At 40.1% G+C, this 23,222-nt stretch overlaps 1 protein-coding gene across 11 annotated transcripts in view; it reads right to left on the reverse strand.

Moving 5' to 3' along the window:
* Positions 1–14,292, reverse strand: part of LOC148036128 (FAD/NAD(P)-binding oxidoreductase) — a 67,815-nt gene extending 53,523 nt beyond the window's left edge. For 10 of the 11 annotated variants that reach the window (XR_015690906.1, XR_015690905.1, XR_015690911.1 and 7 more), the window contains exon 1: positions 13,595–14,292. Coding sequence is in view for 1 of the 11 variants with exons in the window: in XM_087678122.1 (XP_087534248.1) it covers positions 13,595–14,193 (599 nt within the window). In the remaining 10 variants the exon portion in view is untranslated. The remainder of the gene's footprint in view (positions 1–13,594) is intronic. The other variant, XR_015690904.1, reaches the window with a different exon arrangement.
* Between the last annotated feature and the right edge of the window lie 8,930 nt (positions 14,293–23,222).

A 23,222-nucleotide genomic window follows, 5' to 3' on the forward strand; every position in this document is an offset into this window, starting at 1 on the left:
AGGTTGAGTACTGCCACAAATAGGCTGAATAACTGTCGCAGCAGCCTGAAAACTGAAAACACAGGTAGCAGAGGGGCTGTAGACAACAAGCGATGGCAAAACTGCAGAAAACACAAGTAAAACAGGTCGCCTATATGAAGCAGCAATCACCTAACCAGCAAGGGTGAACAGCCCTGAAATCAGCAAGAAAACACAACAAGAGCACAAATCCTGAAATTTGATACCATGTCAAAAGTGGTGCAACAATGGAAGCGTAAACATAAGCTGCAATAAACTGCTGAAACACAAGACAAGAGAGAAAGGGAAAGAAAGAACACAATATTGATGAGAACTCAAATGTAAGCTCGAGAAATGGAATCCATATATCAGACACGAGATTGTCGCATACAACAATGAGTCACTGACTGCGTGGGCACATGCACCGGCTTCTCTCTCCACAGGACCTCCAAGTGGTAAACTGAACTAATTGAGGAGGAGGAGCCCAGAATATATAGGCATAAATAATGCCATAAAATATGTCAAGTCGGCCAGCATTAAATGCCACAAATAGCATAAAATGCTACACAATAAAAATGCATAAAAGCACTACATAAAGTGCCCAGCCATTATACATGCTCAGACTCACACATGAGCTGACATACTTTGCTAGCAGGAATCCCTTCAAGCGAACTTGTATTTCATGCTCATTGTGCCGATGATTACAACAGGATGACATGGGCCTATTTCTTGAAGTTGAAGTCGAAGGCTTTCTCCAACTTTAAGGATTGGTTGCTCTTTGAGGATAACCGATCAAGGCGCAAGCTGAAGACCTTACAATCGGATAAGGGCGGAGAATTTGTTACTAATGAGTTTGCTCATTTTTGTGCAGATCGTAGCATTCACCAAGAGTTTACCAATACAAACACCCCTCAGGAGAAAGGAATCTTGGAGCCGAAGAATCGCAATGTAATCAAGATGGCCCGTACAATGATGGAGCATCATCAAACACATCAGTGTCTATGGGTTGAGGCTGTGGCTATTGCAGTTCACATCTTTAATCATTCCCCTACTTCCGCTGTTGTTGGTATGGCTCCTTGTGAGGCGTACTTTGGGTCAAAGCCAGATGTTTCTTATTTCAGGGTTTTGGGGTATGATGCCTATGTTCATATCCCGAAGACACAATGTGACAAATTTGAAGCGGCTTCCAAAAGACAAGTGTTTGTGGGCTATAGCTCGTACTCTCAAGGCTACCGATTGTTTGGTCCTGTTAAGCGGGATATCTACATGAGCCGTGATGTTTGGTTTGTGAAGGTTCCAACCCCACAAGGGGTGAGGACCACCCGTTCTTGGAGATCCCGATGATCGTTGGGCTCCAAGATTCAAGGATCAAGGGGATCCCTGAGGAGTGGCAACCACAAGATAGACCACGGAGGTTGCAGACCATGAAGGTCATAGAGACACCAAGCACATTCTATGGAGCTTGTTTGCTCTAACTACTGTTTGATGTCCTGTATTCTAAAGAATAGAAAGCCTAGCTTCGTGCAGAAAGCTTTACAGTCTGATCATTGGCGGAAAGCGATGGAAGCCAAGTTGGAGGCTATAAAGCGGAATGGCACTTGGTACCTTGTGCCTTGTCCCTCTCATAAGAAGGTCACGTGACTGATGTCAAATGGGTCTTCAAGACCAAGTACCATAGTGATGGCTCTTTGGACAAACACAAGGCTCGCCTTGTTGCTAAAGGTTTTGCTCAACGTCCAGGTGTTGATTTCCATGATACCTTTGCCCCTACTGCTTGTATGGTGCCTATTTGTGTTGTTCTTGCCTTGGCTGGTCATAGGAGAAGGCCCATTTTTCAGTTGGATGTGAAGTCGGCCTTCTTGAACGGTGATTTAAAGGAGAAGATCTATGTAGAGCAACCTCCTGGCTTTGGTTCTTCAGATGGGAAGGTTTGCAGGTTGAAGAAGACCTTGTATGGCCTAAAGCAGGCTCCACATACTTGGAACGAGAAGGTTGATTCGTTTCTCCAAGCAAAGTTGGGATATCGATGCTCTAGGGCTGATCCACAGGTTTATGTACACACTTCCGAGGGTGGTCGTGTTGTGTTTGTTTTATATGTTGATGACTTGATTGTTACAGTTGACCATGCTCAAAAGATCAAAGAAACGAAGGCAGCCTTACATCAAAAGTTCGAGATGACGGATTTAAGACTTCTCCATTTCTTTTCGAGCCACGAGATTTATCAAACTCATAGGGGGATTTTCATCTCTCAACAAAGATATGTACAGGAGCTCTCGGTGACTTTTGAGATGGAGGATTGTTGGTCCATTTCTACTCCTATGGATCCGAACTGAAAAGCCACTTCACACTCAAATTCTCCTTTGGTGGATGCTACCCACTACCGTCCTGCTGATTGGATCATGGATTTGGCTCCTCAACACACACATTTATCTATGTTTTGTTATAGGTCTCTTGGCTGGGTTCATGAGTGCACCTCAGCTGGTGCATTCGCAGGCTGCTCAAAGGATCCTACGAATTCTGAGGGGGACCTCCAACCTAGGGATTTCCTATCCAACAAGTAAAGGTGCTTATTATTTGTTCTTGCAAGTTGAGGTGATTCGAATAGGGCTCGCGATGTGGACCATAAGCGGTCTACTACAAGCTATTGTTTTACCTTGGGTATATGTGTTATCTCTTAGAGTAGCAAGAAGCAGCCCACAGTAGCCCTCTCTTCGACCGAGGCAGAGTATCAAGCCGCATCTTCTACCACATGTGAGACTGTGTGGCTTTGTGCAAACGCCCCGAGCAACATAGTATGCTTAACAATTATGATATTCGCTTGTTTTCGAGATTTAATATAAAAGAGAATGAACACTTAAAGCTGAAAATGAAAATTACTCACAAAATTACAGCCATGAAAATGTAAAAGTAATGGAGACAAGATTGAGGGTTGAAGATGGGCAAACCCCTTTCCTCCCCCCCCCCCCGCCCGCGAAGGAATGTATTTCTGCTCAACCCAAGTCCCTTAGGGAAGAGCTCAGTTACAATCAACCTGAGAGTGAGGAGAAGTAATTCTCACTCTCACAAGATCATGCAAAGATGTACAAACACAGATGCATTATCTATTATGCAATGATAAGAACTGATTTCTTTACAGTATGAGAGAAGAAAGAGGGAAAATCAGCCTTTCTCCATCGTTGATCAGCAGTACATGGATAGGGCTTGCTTCTTGTTGCTAAAATGGAAGAAAGAGCTTGAGAAGGAGGTGCTGTAATGAATTTACAGGCTTGCTGTCCTGTAAAACAGCAGTGATAAAAGACGGAATATGGGGGAATTTGATAATGGAGAAGTAGGGGATGATGATGGGGATGGATAGGGCCAGTTTCTGGCTATCTGTGGGTGTTGTACATGAGTTTACAGCAAAGAACAATGATGCTGAATGAAAAAAAACGAGCTCTTATTTATAGGAGAGGGAAGAGCTAGTACAAAAGGGGAAAGTGGAGTAGCACAAGACAAGTGTCCAGCCACATGTCATGAGATGTGACAAGTGGTGGGACACTTGGAAACTTGTGTGACAAGTGTCTTGACACTTGTCTCTTCTCTATGGCCTTCCTTTTTGGGCTGAATACTGTCAAGAATAGAAACAACCAAATTTAGTAAGCACAGTCAAAGTACAGAATTTACTATTTTTAGAATGACATCCCTATTTTTCAGGACCAGCATTTTTAGGCTAATTCGAGGCTCCTAAAATTTAGGGTCCTCCTAAAATTTAGGGACCCCCCAATATGGGTGTCATATGAAAGCTTTTTCCGTGTACATCGCAAAAACGGTATCAGAATCTTCATGTGACTTTCCTATGCAAAGAAATGTGCAGTTCAAGCTTTCAGCCCACACATGCACATTGTACAAGCATTTCATGATCATCCCATCTTGTTGATTGTAACTGTTTGTTCTGGCGGATCTAGCCCACACTTCAAGGCATCAATCCTTTCTCTCTGCGAGTCTAACCCTAATATGCGTGAGTTCTGGTCACAGGCGTCCAATTGGGCCATATAGGTGAAAGTGTAAACTGTCTTTTCTCTAACCCACCGCGTGGGTCCACCATAACCTGTGACCACTCATCAGTGGCCAGCTCCAATGCACTTTTCTTTATATCTAATTAGTGCAAAGGAAACAAATTTAATAAATCATTATATAGACAAATTAATAAAAAAGGATACAAATTCTGTTTCTATAGAGTTGTGACACTTCGACGATTGTTAAAGGAGCTTGGCTGCCCCCAAACTCGTCCTACTATTCTGCGGTGCAACAATGAGAGTTGCATTGCCTTGGCACGAAATCCCGTATTCCATGCCCGAACGAAGCACATAGGGATCTAATACCACTTCATCAGGGAGAAGCTTCTGGATGAGACCATCAATGTGGAATACTGCAAGACCAAAGTCTTGTAAATTTGTTTATAAAGGCACTTCCCCAGGCTCTACTTCGCTGACATTCCAAATCCCTCTACCTTATGCCTTGTCCAAGATCTAAGAGGGGATGTTAGGCAAGCACTACGTGGCAGGCAATCCACCACTGCCACATGATAGCAATCGGGCTGCAGCATTCGGCCGCATTAATTGCAGTCAACCTGTATTTTTTTAGGTATTATTTTCAGCCTATTTATAGGCTCTATCTCCAACAGTCTTGGTTAGTCGTGTCTCACAGATTTCAGGCTGCATACCGTGGAGACTACTCTCGAGGCTGACGGAGATCGACGAGACCCTCAAGGTGGAGACATATGCAAATATTCTCTCTGCACCCGTGTATAATTCTGCATCCTTATACAACATTCTTCACTGCAGATTTTATGTGTTTCACTGTCTCTTTCTCTCTCTCTATTCACTCTTTGTCTTGATCGTTCGCTTCTGCATTGCTTCACTCTGACACAGCGGTGCCTCTTTTCATGCCACTCCCTCCTTGAAGTCATTTTCTAAATACACTCCAAGTTGCCTAGGCAAGGTTTACTTTGGCAAAAACAATGCATGCAAGATAGAGAGTATATATACCATTCACTTGGTTCTTGAAAACGGCCAAGAGCTGATTTTACAGGATGTCAAATATGTACCTAACATAAAGAAACGTCTACTGTCAATTGGGCAACTTGATGCAAGAGGATATTTTACTACCTTTGGTGGTGGATCCTAGAAGGTCCACAAGGGCTTTATGCTGATTGTTAAAGGCAATAAAAGGGGACTTTGTACTATTTGCATAGTAAAGCATTACCTGGCAAGTTCTTGGCTGTGATTGAAGTTCATTGATAGATGGAACTTTGGCACAAAAGACTTCGCCATATGAGCCTAAAGGGCCTTCAAATTCTCTCCTCTTTAGAGAGATTTGATATAAAAGACTCTGGTTTCGAATTTTGTAATGATTACATATATGGAAAATATATGAAGTCTCCTTATTACTTTGGTGTTGTTAAGAAGCCCAATGCTCTTGATTTAGTACACTCTAATGTGTGCATTATGCTTGTTATTTCATATGGGGGTGCATGGTACTTTGTCACTTTTAGTGATGATTTCAATAGAAACTAATGGGTGTATGTGTTAAAGAGAAAAAAGGAAGTGTTGGATACCTTTAAAAGGTTTCATGCTTTTGTTACCACATAGAAAGGACTTAAGTTAAAAGCTATTAGAACGGATAATGGGGATGAGTATGTTTCTAATGAGTTCAAAAAGTTTTGTGAGATGCATGGCATTAAAAGGAAGTTGACAGCTCCTTATAAACCTACATCGAATGGCATGGCTGAAAGATATAATCGCACACTTTGTGAGAGAGTCTGATGCATGTTGTCCATAGCTAATCTCCTACAGTAGTTTTAGGAGATGCAGTTCATGTATGCAATCACCCTCCAAATCATGCATTGGAAAATGGCATTCTTCAAGAGGTTTGGTCTAGCAAACCTACTTCATATAACCATTTGCGTGTGTTTGGTTGCGATGCCTTCGTGTCTGTACCTATACACCTGAGGACCAAACTAGACATGAAATCCATTAGGGGCATCCTCATGGGATATGGAGATGAGGGAGTGATGGGTTATAGAGTTTGGCTTCCTCAGGGCAAGAAGATTATATGCAGCCAAGACATAGTATTTAATAAGGCAAACTTGTTGAAACACACTACACAAGGTAACCTTGACAAAAAGAATGTCTCAAATTTCAGCATGAACAGTCAGCCATTCAACAACCATTAGCTGAAGATTCTGTTCCTTTGATGTTGAAAATGAGCAACAGCCCATTGTGCTACAGCCAAAAGATAATGAACAACAAATAGATGCACAAGATGGAACATGACAGCAAGAAGAACATGCTGAAAACAGTTTACAACAGCAAGAAAATGCTGAAAATCAGTAACTTGGTAATGATGTGTGCGTACTTGAGGATGTAGGCCCAAGGCCTAACAATACAAATCATTGGATAAAAAGGTCTACATGTGTTGGAAGGCAGCCACAGAGGTTTCAGCTATCTTTGGATTGCATTTTGTTGATTGATGAGGGTGAGCCTCTGACATTTAGAGAGGCACAGTCATGTCAAAACAAGAGAAAGTGGGAGCTTGCTATGCAAGAAGAGATGAAGTCTCTGTATGCAAATAACACTTGGGAGCTTGTATCTTTGCCCAAGGATCGGAAAGCTATCCCTAATAAATTGGTTTACAAAGTAAAACGTGTTAATGGAAAGCCCAAGTACAAGGCACAATTGGTGCTAAGGGCTATACATAGAAGGAAGACAGAGACTTCCATGAGGTCTTTTCACCAGTGGCGAAGATGACTATCCTTTGTGTTTTGTTTGCTCTCACTATGTCCTTGGATTTAGAGTTGGATCAAATGGATGTGAAGATTTCTTTTCTTCATGGTGATCTCGATGAAGAGATGTACATGAAACACCCAAAAGGCTTTGCCATTCTAGGGAAAGGACGTTTAATTTGTAAGCTAAAACGCACCTTATATGGGTTGAAACAAGCCCCTAGACAATGATACAAAAAATTTTACGCCTTCAAGCTCAACGATGAATTTAAACGCAATCATGCAAATCACTGCTTACACACTAAAAAGGCAGATGATGAAAGTCTTATTGTGCTGGTCTTATATGTGGATGGCATATTGATTGCAATAAAGCATAAGAGTACTTTGAATACTCTTAAACGGCAGCTAAGTTCCGCCTTCTCTATGAAAGATTTGGGAGCAGCTGAACACATTTTGGGCATGCGCATTAAAAGAGATAAAGGGTTGTCACGAGGACATGTATTTTTCAAACCTCACTTAACATGTGGATTAATTTTTAATCACATGGTTAAGTAAATGTTACACATGTGAGGTGTAACTAGGGTTAGAGTAAAATTTAAGAGCCTGAGACTCCAGGAAATCACGGGATGTCAAAGGCAAAAGTTACTATAAGTTATGCCGCACAGATATTTGGTGGTATCTAGTGCTAGTTGTTGGCCTAGGTCATTCATTTGGCCATAAGTGTCACTAGGTGACACTAGAGATGTGGCGTTTAATGGTATCTAATGCCAATCTGACTGTCAAAGATAACATAGACACACTCGAGAATGGAAGTTGCCTAGCCAATTTAATTATTGGCCAATCAAATTACTTTTCAAGGCACCGAAATAATTATTAGAATAATTTTCAGTATTTAAGGACTAAAAAGTAATATTTAATTATGGATAATGTTGGAAAAACCATTTGGGAAGGCTGCCCCTTGTCAAAAAAGACCCATGCAAGACTAAAAAACGACTTTAGAGCCTGGAGAGATGCATTTTGTGTATTCAACCTGCAACAAGAGAGGGAGAGAAGATGTTAGTTTGATTTGCACAACATTTATAGGCTATAAGTGTCACTAGGTGACACTAGAGATGTGGCGTTTAATGGTACCTAACGCCAATCTTATGGTCAAAGAAGACACAAAGACACTCAAGAATGGAAGTTGCCTAGCCAATTTAATTATTGGCCAATCAAATTACTTTTCAAAGCAACGAAATAATTATCAGAATAATTTTCAGTATTCAAGGACTAAAAATTAATATTTAATTATGGATAATGTTGAAAAAACCATTTGGGAAGGCTACCCCTTGTCAAAAAAGACCCATGCAAGACTGAAAAACGTCTTTAGAGGCTCAAGAGATGCATTTTTAGTGTATTTAGCCTGCAAGAGAGGGGGAGGAGATGCTGCTAGTTTGATTTGCAGCCATTGGAGGACTTTTTAAGGCAACCAAGGATAGGAGAAGACCAATTGACAGTAGGTCACAACATCTGTAGGCTGTTGAGACAAGGCAACAGTAGTAAATGACTGATTTTCTTCAATTCTTTGCATCTACAAGTTGTTGAGACAGGGCAGCAGCAATAAATGACAGATTTTCTTCAGTTCTTCACGAAGAAAGTCTGAATTTTCACTCTCCTCGGCATTCTCTCTCATCACCCAACCATTTCACAGCCTTGCTCCGAGGATCTTAGCATTTGGACCCTTGGAGGCTGAGATAGTGCAAACTTCTCTGCTGTAAACCCTAATTTATAGCAAAAATTAGGGTTTAGCAATAGCCTCAAGAAGCGTGCCAAAAATTGAAAGCTCCAAGACTTGGATTTTTCAGGGTTGAAGGTGAATTTCAGCTATATTAATGTGGAGGACTAGCTAGCCATTGAATTTGGGATATTTCCATCATCTATAAAGTGAGTAAAGGCCAATTAAGTGCCTGAATCAAGAAGCAAATTAGATTAAAGACTTGCTGGTCACTTTGGACAACAAGGGAGTTTGGATTGCTCTTTCTAGAGAATGCATTATGGTGCATTTCTTTTTTGATTAGTACTTCACTGCGTTCCAATTGGCGGATCCAATTTCCAACCCACTGCATTTCTTTTTTCCGTGACAAGAAGCTGCATTTATATTAGTAAGATGGGGTGACTATAACCAGCCTTCCTTCCGTGGATAGGTGATAAGTCCCTAATTACAACTTAATTACAACTTAATTACAACTTAATTACAACAGCAAACAATAAATGCAAATCTGAAAATACAAATTTACCTACTGATCTTGGACAATGCACACCCGATTGGCCCCAAAATTAGCACCCCTTCCGATATTTCTTTAGCTTTATTGAAGAAAAAGTTGATTTACAATGGGATTCTCCCAATCCCTTTCGGTATTTCAACTCCCCTTGTTGTCCAAAGTGACTCGCAAGTCTTCAATCTATTTTGCCCCTTGATTCGGGCACTCAATTGGCCTTCACCCACTTCATAAACGATGGAAATGCCCCAAATTCAATGGCTGGCTAGTCCTCCACCTGAATTCAGCTGAAATTCACCTTCAACCTTGTTGAATCCAAGTTTTGGAGCTTCCAAATTCTGGCACGCTTTCCAAGGCTGCTACTAAACCCTAATTTCTGATGTAAATTAGGGTTTACAGCAAAGAAATTTGCAATTTCTCAGCCTCCAAAGATCCAAATGCTGAGATCTTCGGAGCAAGGTTGTGAAATGACTGGAAGATGAGAGGGAAAGCTATAGAGAGAGAAAATTCAGAGTTTTGTCGCGAAGGATGACTGAAAATCAGTCAAATGCAACTGCTGCCCTGCCACAACAGCTTGTAGATGCAAAGAACTGAAGAAAATCAGTCATTTACAATTGTTGCCCTGTCTCAATAGCCTGTAGATGGTGCCTCCTGCTGTTGATTGGTCTTCTCTTGCCCTTGGAGGCCTCAGAAGGTCCTCCAATGGCTGCAAATCACACCAACAACCTCCCCTCCCTCTCTCTTGCAGGCTGAATTTACAAAAATGCCTCTCCAGCATCTAAAGACGTTTTTCAGTCTTGCATGGGCATTTTTGACAAGTGGCAACCTTCCCAAATGGTTTTTCCAGCATTTTTCATAATTAAATATGAATAATAATTTTCAATCTTTAAATACTGAAAATTAATCTAATAATTATTTTGGTGCCCTGAAAAATAATCTAACTAGCCAATAATTAAATTGGCTAGATAACTTCCATTCCCAAGTGTCTCTGCATCATCTTTGACCATCAAATTGGCGATAGGCACTATTAAACACCACTTCTTTAGAGTCACCAAAACTGACATTTATGGCCAAATGGATGATCTAGGCCAACAACTGGCACCAGATACCACCAAGTACTTGTGCGACATAACTTATGGCAACTTTTGTCTTTGACATCACGTGATTTTCTCGAGTCTCAAGCTCGTAAATTTACTTTAACCCCAGTTGCATCACATGTGCATCATTTACTTAATCATGTGATTAAAAATTAATCCACATGTTAAGTGAGGTTTTTAAAATACATGTTCTCATGACAATGACCAAAAATTTTAATTGCAACTGCTAACCTTCATTGCACTTTCCAAGTTATAATATTGCTATCTTTTAACATTTATGGCTATAAACAACCTGTCTCCAATGGAGCCCTAGCGATGCTAACCCAATTACATGGCACAAGTGAGGCTAGAACATGGACCAAAACAGCATATTAACAAAAAATATTGTACTTTAAAGCAAGAGACAAAGAGAATGACAACATTGTCACAGTCAATGGTATCAATTCTAGCTTAGAGAGAGAGAGATAAAACAACATGTAAGTCTAATACAAAGCTTATAGATAGCTAGTTGTTATAACAAGTTGTGCATCCTAAAGAAAAGGTAAGAATGAGATGGCACATAAGTGTAACAAGCAAGCACCCATAACATCATACATGAAATAGTAGGAACGAAGCCAAGAATGAGGGTACAACATTTCCTAACAAACTTAGATAGAGATGACAATCCATCTTTGTCAAACATTCTTTGGCCCATCCCTAAAAGCATTCCATTTGGAAACTATTCCAACAAAGGAGAACATTGTGGGGAGCAATATGTTCCACTATTCCACCTGCTTGCTCTACCAAGTCACCATTTTTGGTCCACTTGGACCCAATTGTCTTATGTTTGCCGCATGCCATCAGCCTTCAAGCTTACAATATATCCACCAACCTGCCTCTCCCTCCGTCCCTCCCTCTAGTAATCATGTGGCTTTCCTAGTGGTAAGCCACTTTTTTGTTAACCAATTGACCGAGGTTCAAATCTCCCTTTTTATTTGTATACTAAATGATTGTACAAATGAAGGAAGTAAACTAAAGGCCATCTAGACTATGCGTTTAACTTAAACCAACTAAGCTCCCCCCCACTCACTCACTCACTCACTCACTCTCGCGTTAATTTAGCATGTATCATGGGCTTTAAACATTGTTTTAGCCTCTATTGGGTGCCACATAGAGGCAACATCCTCCTATCTCCTTGGTAAATATTTCATTGCTAGGCGACTTGCTTTGGGTGTTGGGCAACATGCTTTCCTACATGCAAAGTTATGAAACCTTGTTGGCAACCGATTATCCGAAGACTCTTTGTTTGGGCAACCTCTACTATCACATGTTATATTGAAGACTTGCCCAACTTGCCATTGTGGGATGACATCACCCAATGACTGATAAAGGTTGCATTTTTTTGGATCTAAACCTTGCACTTCTATGCTTTTGCTTATCCAACTTAAGAGAGGGTCTCATTGCATGTTCAATTTTAGAGAGGATCTTGTTTGTCAATTGTGATTCTTTACTATATTCACTTCACTACTGCTCCAATCTCGGCCTTCTATTGCATGCTTGTGTATATGACTTGTTGAATTGTCGAACTATTGTTTTTCAAAAAAAGTGTGGAGTAATGGAAGCAAAGAGGCACTGCTGATATAGCCCACAATGAGTACAAAGAACCAAAAAAAACACTCCAAGAACACAAAAACTCAACGAGAATAGACTTGAGAAATGGAATTCATATACCAAGGCTCAAGAACAGTACAATGGTACCACGCAATGAATCATCGGCAATGTGCACCGATCTCTCTCTCTCCACATGGAAGCAATTGGGCTATAGGATATGTATTTGAGTGAGTAATCAATAGTGGGAAAGGGGCAACCTATAAGTAAGCTAAAATAATGCCTATGAAATAGCCGAAGTAATCAATAGTGGGAAAGGGGCAACCTATAAGTAAGCTAAAATAATGCCTATGAAATAGCCGATTGGCTAGCCAAAAAGCTTGCATAAAAATCAAGTCAATCAACATAAAAATGCTTTGGCATAAAAGCAAAATGCATAGTAATGCATAGACTCAAATACTCATCAAATGTATTCTACTAAAATTGTTCAATTGGGCTGATTTTCACCACAAACTAACCCACGTATCTCTCTCTACCTCTTATGTTCATTCACTCTCATGACATCAAAGTCTTCTCCTACTGAAGACAACTTGAAGACACTAACTACTCACCTTAGAGTGTTATTCTAGAGCACTAGTTTTTGCAATTACCAAGAAGAGTATTGTCTCTAGCCAATACTCCAAAAAAATTTATCTTTTGAAACTCAAAGAGTGGTTGCAAGAAGAAGAAGGTGAGGTGCTTCTTAAGTTAAAGATAAGTACATATTAGCCCCGACAACAATCTCGCAAGAATACAGAGCTCTTAACTGGGAAAGACAATCCCCTATTGGAACAATTGGCATCACAAGTTCAAAAGTTCCTTCTAGTTTGTATAAATTAAAAACATTTCTCTCTTGTATGTATTGATTGTATGTCACAAAGGAGACTCTTGACTAGTACCAATACGTAAACTTTAAAAGAAGCTCTAAAAGAAAAATATCTTGACCAAGTAAATCAAAAAGTTGACATACTGTCATGGAGACCTCAACCATGCTGCATGCACGATATACCTTACTTACACTCAAATATATATAGTGCTCAGGGGTCAAGTGTTTGATCCATCTATAATACTCCTTACCATTACTATCCTGTAACCTTCACGCAAGGAATTCCCATACTACACCAAGCTGCCTCCAAAATCTTGGTGCCTAGTGGAGCCAATCCACAATAAAAATCTCCTTTGCATAATAGGCATTTTTGGACTATTCTCCAAATGTATCCTACTTATATGAGTTACATCACTTTAGTACAACTAATTCATGTTGATGTAGCCAAGAATGTGTTCCCTTTCACAATCTAGTCTAACTCAAGCAATAGACCCTTGCTTTATTGCTTAGCATGATAATCATGAAACATGTTTCACTGGCATTAAATGCAAAATGCCTGAAATGTTTCACTAAGACGTGAAATGCCCTAAGTGAAACCATCGACTGAAACATAGTTTTTAAATATAAAAAATGTTTTTTCTTGCTTTTTTTGGATTTTTGCACACTTTGTTTATAGAATACCATTCGTATTGATCTTGTGTACCCAAAAAAAAAGACATCGTCTGTTAACATTAGAGGATTTTCATGGTATAAATACGTGAGTTGAACTCATTTGGTTATCACGAAATCTATGTCACATGTGTTATTCAACTGTTTCACTTACCATTCCGCTTGGATCTTGCCCAAAAGGGAAATGAGTAAAAAGTTCAAAACAATACTTTTTAACTACTACGTCTGTGTGTGTGTGTGTGTGTGTGTGTGTGTGTGTGTGTGTGTGTGTGTGTGTGTGAAGCACCATGACAGGAAGAAAGCAGCTGTGTTCAGAATTTTCAAATCATGTTGCCAACGGTGAAAACAGCATCTGCACCTGATTCCAGAACCTGTGGCAAATAACAAGACAGTGGAAAACTCTTCAGCAGGAGTGATGCGCTCGACTGTGAATCCATTTCCCATAACCTGGCTGAGCTCAACCTTGTCGCCTTTGCCGAGACTGCACAGCAACCCCGCCGTGGCTCCCTCGACATACTTAATCAAGAACTCGAGAGATCCTGCTGCAGCGATCTTGGGAGGTGAGGCAATGGCGAGGAATGCAGGCTTGCTGCCGCCGACCTTGACTTGTACGAACTGGCCGGCTTTGGTGTGGCCGCTGCGGAGCTCGGGGATGGAGCCGATATCGAGCACGACGTGGAAGTGCTGCTCCGCGGCCGGCTCGACGGCGGCGACGGGGGCCTCAGTGAAGAGGACCTCCTGCTTCCAGACAGCGAAGGCGATGGCAGAGCGGGAATGGGGCCGGTGCGATGATGTCAGGCGGTGGGGGAGGATGCGAGACGCAAGGGCCATGGACTGGCGGTGCGGGCGAGTATGGAGACCGGCATGGAAAGGCGCGCGGGCCGGTGTTCCTTTGCAATTCAGCAGAGAGGATGGCGATGCTGCAGCAGCACACAACAGCAAACTGCCTGTCGCCATGGCCCTGGCCTGAGTGGAGTTTGAAACTTTCCTCAACCCTAAGTCACATAGGCATTGTAGACTGCTAAGGTTTTTTGGCCTGCCCAATGCCACAGTGTGCACTCGGGGGGACAATTTTCCTTACCACGTAAAATGGGAACAATCGAGTCAATTAGACAAAACATAAGTAAAATAAATATACATGCCTCTTCCGGTCATGTTTGGTTGCTTCCTCGGATCATGTTTGATTTCGAAGGATGCTTAACATGTATACATTTCTCCTATGTTGCCTTCCCCTCTCATGTATCCGATGCTCTTGCTTTCCTATCTCTTGCTCGGTATTTACCACTTGCCTACCTCCTCTTCTTATTTCACCCTTCCTCTTTCAGTGAGCACCCTCTACATTTAGCCACGCTTTGGTTGAAAATCTGTCGTTAGGATGTAAGACTTCCTCGTCTCTCTAGGATGATGGTGAGATCATACTGGAATCTACCTTATTTTCAACTTGGCAAGAGATCAATGGCTTTGTTAAAATGACAATTGGAGAAGCACAACTAATTTTAGCCACAAGCGCTGACATGTCTTTAACCCTTTTTTGTGTGCTTATGCCATCATTTGCAACATGCATGATTAGATCCACCATGGATTGTTTATAATAAATGTATGATGATTGATGATGATGAGGGTGATGCACTCTTTCTCCTACAATCCTAGATTTTTGTCTTTTCTCTCCATATTTTCTCTTTATCTTCCCCTTCCCTGCATGTTCTAAATTCTCTCTCTCTCTCTCTCTCTCTCTCTCTCTCTCTCTCTCTCTCTCTCTCTCTCTCTCTCTCTCTCTCTCTCTCTCTCTCTCTCTCTCACACACACACACACACACACACACACACATAGCACTTGAAAGGTAGAGCCCAATTCGAAGCATATAAGCGGAAGCAAAAGCAAGAGCTATGGCAAATGGGGAGAGAGAGAGAGAGAGAGAGAGAGAGAGAGATTGTATGTGGGAACTTCAACAATCACAAAGTGTGACTCGCATTCCGTTATTCAAGTCATCGAAAGGATAAAAATTAAAGTGACAATGATAGGCACCCGCTATTTTTAGTGTATAGATATGCGATCACAATATGTGTAGTAAATACAGGGCAATAAAAGCACATGTGCCTTTATCCCCAATAACCTCTCACTTAAAGATGAAGGTGTCTCGAGTGAGAAGAGAACAAGAAATTTGGCAAAGTACAAATGCACATAAAGTACAATAGGATGAGGAATAAACGTCATCTCATTCTACACCTAGCATCTTTTAAAAAAATGCAAAATGTTTGATTGAGAGACTTTTAGTGAGTACATCTATAAGATTTTCATGAATCGAAACTCAATATACTTGTCCTCTACCACCTCCCTAATGAAGTAATAGCGCACTTCAATGTGTTTTGTCTTCACATGGAAGATCGGATTCTTAGCCAACTAAATAGCACTCATAGAATCCAAATACTGTGTAAGAGTAACAGTAATACTAAGGGCTACTACTAGGCAACCTAACCATAGAGCCTCCTTGTAAGCCTCAGTAGTTAAAATATACTTTACCTTGGTAATAGATAAGGCCATACATTTTTACACCCTAGACATCCAAGAGATAAAACCTCCAAGAGACAATGCCTCCAAAAAAGGTGAAGACATACCTAGAGGTGGATTTTCTACTATATACATATCATGTATAGTTGGAGTCAATGTAACTCATGACTAGAGTATCCTGGCCACTATAGCAAATGCACATATACGTAGTGCCTTTCAGGTTCCTCTCATAATACCCTTCACAACATCCCAATGTCGACAACCAAGTATAGACATACAATGTGCCACAACTCCCATTGCAAATGCTATGTCAGGGCAAGTGGCTATCATGGCATATATCAAACTATCTACTATACAGATGCATAAAGGATATTGGCCAGCTCAACCTTTTGCTCATATGACTAGGGATAATCGGCCTGATTGACCTTCACATGGGGAGGTAAAGGACAATTAATAGGCTTAGCATCTTGCATATGAAATTGGTCATGCACCTTCTCTATATACGCCTATTATAATAGGTAAATGAGCCCTTAGAGCAATCACATGTGATGCACATACCAAGAATATGTGAGGCCTACCTCATGTTCTTCATCACTACAAGTATATCCTTGTGAATGCATAAAAGCATTAAACTTATGGTACTATTCCATAGTGCCTACTTAAGGCCCTAAAGGCTCTTTCTCAACTTGTACACTAGGTGTTCCTTATCCTTTTCCATAAAGCCCTTAGACTGTTGCATATAGATATCCTATACATAGGGTGATATTTCAAGAGGAACCTCATATTACTGCACAATCAATCCCCATTAACTTTATCAAAGTCAACACCATGCTTCTATTTAAACCCTTAACAACCAATGTGGCCTTGTATATTGGCTTGAGGCATCTAGGGTACTCTTCAACTTGTACACTCACTCGCATGGCAATACATGTTTTCCATCAGAGAAAATGAACTAAATTCCATGTATGGTTTTTTTTACAATGAATCAAACTGAAACTACATGGCCCTCTCCCAATAGTGACTAAGCTCACTAAAATCTATCATTATAAATATACTCCATGAAGGGGTGCAAATCGATTAGATTGATGTCTATCTCTAGTAGACCATCTTAAAACATGCTATGGCATTTGTACATCCTATCCAATATCATGATCATAGGTTACTGGAATATCAACTACATGCTATTTAGCTAGTTGTATGGTAATAGGAGGCTCCTCCTAAAAGATCACCCTTCATATCTTGACTACCTACTCAAGCTACTTATGCATTTTTTTCTCATAGAAAACAATATCATGGCTGTAGACAACCTTTTGAGCATGTAGATCCCATGGACAATAGCCCATCTCACATGCATCCCCATAACCAAAAAAGAGGCATTTCATTGACTTAAGATCCATCTAATTGTGTTTGTCTATAGATACACGGTAGAAAGCCTCACATCCAAATACTCTAAGATGCAAATATGAGAGAAGTTTTCCAAACCATAACTCTTATGCAGCCTAACGACCAATATCAATGCATGGGGATCTATTTATTAAATATATAATAGTAGTAACTGCCTCAGCCAAAAAATATTGTAGTAAGCCTATCCGACTAAGCATACTACAGACTCATACTCCCATTTATGTGCTTTGCAATACTATTCTAGGGTGCAATATACAAAGTGGTCAACCGATGCTTAATACCCCTCTCATCTTTAAATTGCTCAAATGCTTTAGAAACACACCGACTTCCATTGTTAGACGTTAGGCATTTCAGCCTATACGTAGATTGATTCTTAAGAAGAGCAAGCCAATGTTAAAAGCTAGATAAGACATCTGATTTCTTCTTAATAGGATATGCCTAGACCTTATGTGAATAATCATCAATGAACATAACAAGTACTTCACATCATAACCAATGATTAATAGGACATGGCACCACATACATCAGAATAAACGAGAGCTAAAGGCTTACCCATGTGTGTAATGCTAATCTTCTTATGAAAACTACAAGTCTACTTGCCATAAAGACAATGGTCCCAAGAATCAAAACTCTTAATCAAGAAGCAGTGGAAGATACTACAAACAAGTAAGCATATTCATTCCCTTTAAAGATATGTGCCCAAGGCGATGATGTCATAAAGATATATGTGGTATGTCAATCACAGCCAAAACATGATCAAAGGATCCATATACAAATAAAGAATAGAGGTTACCAATCTTGGCACCTTGAGCAAAGACAACATTCCCATGGATAATCTTCCACGTGGAATCACCAAAAGATACATAATAGCCTACATCATCCAACTATCCAGTAGATAGAAGGCTTTTGGTCAAAGCGAGTACTATACATGATGTTGTTAAATGATGCGGATCTAGGGCATGACACAAGCTATGGTGGATCAAAGATGAAGACAAAGTTCATAATGACATGGACAAGTAGACACAAACTGTTACACAAGCAAATTAGGTTCCAAGATAGATTAGCTTGGACTCATAAACACAACTTGTGTAGAATTGACAATGACAAGACACTTAACTGAAAGTACAAAGCATCATGATATATTGTCTTCATTTCATAGTCAAGTACAATGCTTTATAGACTTTGAGTTGTTCCACTCTCCTCACTGTGCATATGGGATTCAGGACAGCTCCTCTTGGAGCATACATCATTTGTCTATTTCTCAACACTCCCCCTCAAATGACGAGTCCCTACACTTGCTGGCTTTTGCCCCCCCTACATGATAACATGGCCCGGAAGACTAGCTCATAGGCAGTCTAGTCAAGTTAAAGCTTGAGACTTTACATCTTTGGCAAGGGTTTTTACAAATCAAATCCACTAAGGGAAATATAGAGATCCACTATGGGAACAAATTTCTTAAAACAATCTGTCAAAGTTATTGATGGTAGCGGAAGTATCTTTTTCTTCTTCTTCATTCATGAATTGACTCTGGTGGTGGTCATTCTGCATCTACTGTGCTCTTTTCTTGTGGAAGCATTCACTAACAATATGGCCAGTTTTACCACAATAATGACATGTCATCGGACTTCTGTTGTCAGTGTTGAATCCTCGACCTCTTTCTTTGGGTCTAGTAGCTCCTCTAGTGTATAAGAGGTTTTCCCTTGAGCTGGTTTCTTTTACATCTTTGCTTTTAAATTTGCTTTCTTCATCAAGCAGTGAGTGCTCAATATCTTTGAGTGAGAGACTCGGAACATTACTTAGAGTGGACACAAGGACACAAGGTTCTCATATGGATCCTTGTTTACACTTGCAAGCAGTACGGCTATTGCTTCATCTTCATCAATATTCTTTTTAAGAGTTGCAAGCTGGGTTTTTAAACTCTTAAACTTATTAATGTGTATGGTCATAGAAGCACTGTCTTTGATATCTAGTTTATAAAACTGCATGAGGAGTTTTACCTTTGAGTTCTTTGCTTGGGTACCAAACATTCTATCAAGTTCCTCCCAAGCAGTTCTAGCATTTCTAATGCCAGATATATGATGTAGCACATCATCACTTAGTCCCCGGGCAATTATGCCTAGTGCCTTATTATTCATCTTCTTCTATTCTTTGGTTTTGAACTGGTCTTCTTCAACGAACCCGTCTTCATCATCTTCCTTCTTGTTATCTGCATCATCTTCAAACAGGTCCCACAAGTCCTTTCGCATTAGGTGATACATGGTCTTTTCCTTCTAGGCATGGAAGCCTTCTCCATTGAACTTTGCTATTAAGCTCTGCCATGTTGAGCAGCTCCAATTAATTGAAAAAAGACCAGCAAGGGGAATTTGTGAAGTGTCACAAGGAGGTCAGTGTCAACTGACATTAGTTGAGTATCAATAGATACTATTCTTGAGCTTAGTATTGAATGTCAGTGCTTGATCTTCTTCTTGCTTGTTGATTTGAAGTGTTAATCTTGTTGGGAACTGAGTTCAGACTCAGATAAGAGTGGCAGTGTGTCCCCTAGTTGAAGGGAATGAGAAATTGAAGAAAAAATAAGCTTGGACCTTGATGGCTATGGCTTCCTGGATTAGGGTTTCCGTAGCAGCTTGGTTTTTTGCTTTGTGTGGACTACACACATGATCATTCTTAAAACTTATTACATGGCAATGAAGCTTATCTCACGGGCTACAAAAGCCCTATGGTGGCTGCGAGAATTGTGCTGTGTATTGTGAGTATAGCTGTACGAATCGTCACGCTATTGCAGACTGCACCGTTTCTGAAGATCGCGCAATGCCGCCTTCTGTAGATGGTAATGTCGCCGTCCGATGTGATAGCAGGGAGCGCTTTAAGCTAAGGAGTAACTTTGGTGAAGGAAGCAAGAGCTGACATAGCCTTTATGGTGAGATCTGACTACTCAACTGAAGGTAGGTGTAGTTTGGCTATGGCTGCCAAGCAGGGCATTGAGAAGAAGGAGTAGGATTTTGGGGTTCCAGACTTGTCTTGAGTTGATCTGAGCTCAAGTTGAGCTAGGTAAGAGTGAAATGAAGTTGGAGGATTAGTGCCATGCTAGACTGGACTCTGATACCATGTTAAATGATGCAGATCTAGGGCATGACACAAGCTATGGTGGATCAAAGATGAAGACCAAGTTCATAATGACATGGACAAGTAGAGACAAACTGTTACACAAGCGAATTAGGTTCCAAGATAGATTAGTTTGGACTCATAAACACAATCTTGTGTAGAATTGACAATGACAAGATACTTAACTGAAAGTACAAAGCATCATGATATATTGTCTTCATTTCATAGTCAAGGACAATGCTTTATAAACTTTGAGTTGTTCCACTCTCCTGACTGTGCATATGGGATTCAAGACAGCTCCTCTTGGAGCATACATCATTTGTCTATTTCTCAACAGATGTACATTATGCAGAGTAAAGGAGCTGCCTTAGAAAAACTACAGCCTTACATCCCCACTGCCAAGTCATTTCCTTAGTCGCACAAAACTTGTCATGCTGCGATAGGACTAAAACCAATTCCTATGCGAGGTAACATGAAAGGAAGCCCCAAAATTAAGCAACTAACATTGAGAATATGTAGAATAAAGTATCAATCAACTAAGACGTATGAAGAGATGAAGCTACTAAAATATACTCGTCATGGCCAGACTATATTTAGCTCTTCGATCTTTACATTGGACTTACTAGGGACAATGCTACAATCATTAGACTTTTCCTACACTATGCCCTTACCTTTCTCTTTTCGCTTATGCATCTTATGGCACTACGAGTGAATATGACACTACTTCCTATAGTAATAACATGTCAAAGAAAACTTATGACCATGGGACTTACTGCGAGTTTGCTCATGAGACTAGGATCTTTGTGAGTCTTTAGTCATTACCACTCTTACCATCATGTCTGCCCCTAATAGTTAATGTGTGAGAAGTGTGGGAGACATCTACATTCTTTCTATTTATCTCCTATGTGAGTAAAGCACCCTCAACATCCAGGAGTTTCAAAGCCATCCTTAGGCATATATAGCACACATGGTAGTATGAAAAAGTGTTCCATGACTTGGAAAATGTCATGAGTAAGAACAAGGGAGGTAAATTATATTTGAACTCAATTCCCTACTAAGTCAATTGGTTGAAAATTGCATGAAATTCATTCAAATGCATATACACACTAGTCCCTTTCTTCATGCAAAAGGTCTATAAGTTGTTTCAATGGAGTACCAAATTATAGAGTTGTCCACCAACTACAAGCAATAGACTACCAAAGTACAATGTATGCTCTCTAAGACAATATTGAAAATTGTAATTATAGTAATACTGAAATAGTAATAGCAGTATATGTCAATCCAACTATGGACAAATAGCCAAGCTACCAGGGATATCCGAGTAGCAATTAGGATACAAAGAATGCAACTAGCAATGAGTAAGCATAGACCACTGGTACCAAAGATTGTCACGACTCAAAGTGTTAGTAATTCATACATCCCATAAGCATATACATCATTGACAAATTACTAACAGAGGTAAGTGTAGGTTTCCAAAGTATTATAGAATCAAATGAGCCCACAAGCAGGAGTAACTACATCCAATAGCATATAAGAGAGCATATATATGAATTGAGTCCCATTGTTTCAAAGAACCAAGCTCTGCTAAGTAAGTACAAGCATCTCCTACTAGAAGCGAACTTGGAATGAAAAGTGAGTAAGCAAAGCTTAAGACATATATATCAAAGCATCTGGGAAGCCCAAGTGCATCACAAATATATCCGAGAGCATAAGTGTCGAATGAAGCTTCAATACCCATAAAAGTAAGTAAGCATGGAAGCTCTACGAAAACCGATCAAAGCCCAAGTACATCAAATGTAGCTCAAATCCAAGTGCCAAAGCATGTCATAACCATGTCTAGGCTCATATATCAATGTTAAACATCACCATAAAGATGTAGCATTCCCAAAATACTATGTAGGCCCAATAGGCATTCAAAGCATGAAGCTCATTGGTATATGCTTGTGGTTCAAATTGTTATGATAGTAATAAATCTCTGTAAAATTGAGCTAATCAAGCTCTAAACAATCCAAGTTGCATCCCAAAGTATAACCATACAATTTGGGTACTAAAATAACATCCTAGAAGCATTGAACATGCATTATGAAATTTACTATTTGCTATCCAAAGTATAACCATACCATCTAGGTACCAAAATAGCATCTTGGAAGTATCAAACATGCATTATGAAATTTACTCCTTGCTATCCAAACCAAAATTGTTTTATTATGTTTAAAATAGAGAACTAAAAATGGCATAGACTACTCAAATCTATAGTTCTCATCACACTCTTTGTTTCTAGCCATGGGACATTTGAATCCAAAATCGTATGCAAAAGTTATGGCCAAAATACAAAAGTGTTGTCAAGCTTCCATAGCTATCCATGACTTCTACAACATACTCTATATCCACTCAAAATGATAGAATGGCTACTTCTCAGCTCATTAAGCACTCAACAAGGCTCGGCTAAGCCTTGGGAAGCTCCTCGACAAGCTAAGAGTAAGCTGGAACAAGCTGGGAGAAGGGAAGAGACTCAATGTATACCTTGAGAGGACAAAACAATGGCTACCATGAAACCTTGAGTTGAAGCTTTGAATTTGAACTAAAGTAAAGGATGAAGAGGCTCCTCAAATATGTGTTCTAATACCAATTGAAAGGTAGAGCCCGAGTGGAAGCACATAGTCATTTGTTTGGTTTCAAGATCTTATAGGGCCCATAAAGCCTGTCAGTAAGTTTATTGCTAGAGGGATTCTTTAGAGTAGAATATTGAGACTTTGGTACTTTCAAGAGAACTAACTCTCCCTCACGGAACTCCAAAGATTGCCTCTTCTCATCAACATATATCTCCATCTGATCTTTAGCTTTTCTAAGACTTATCTTACATTGTTGAAGAAGGGCCTACATTTTTTTCAATTCCTCCTTTCCATGAGGATTAATCTTCTCATTGAAAATAACTATGGGTAAGGGTACCTTGTAGCCATACATAGCCTCAA

Source organism: Lygodium microphyllum, chromosome 5 (assembly GCF_053477565.2).
Source record: "Lygodium microphyllum isolate KBCC chromosome 5, Lygodium_microphyllum_v1.1.10, whole genome shotgun sequence".
NCBI classification, from domain to species: Eukaryota; Viridiplantae; Streptophyta; class Polypodiopsida; order Schizaeales; family Lygodiaceae; genus Lygodium; species Lygodium microphyllum.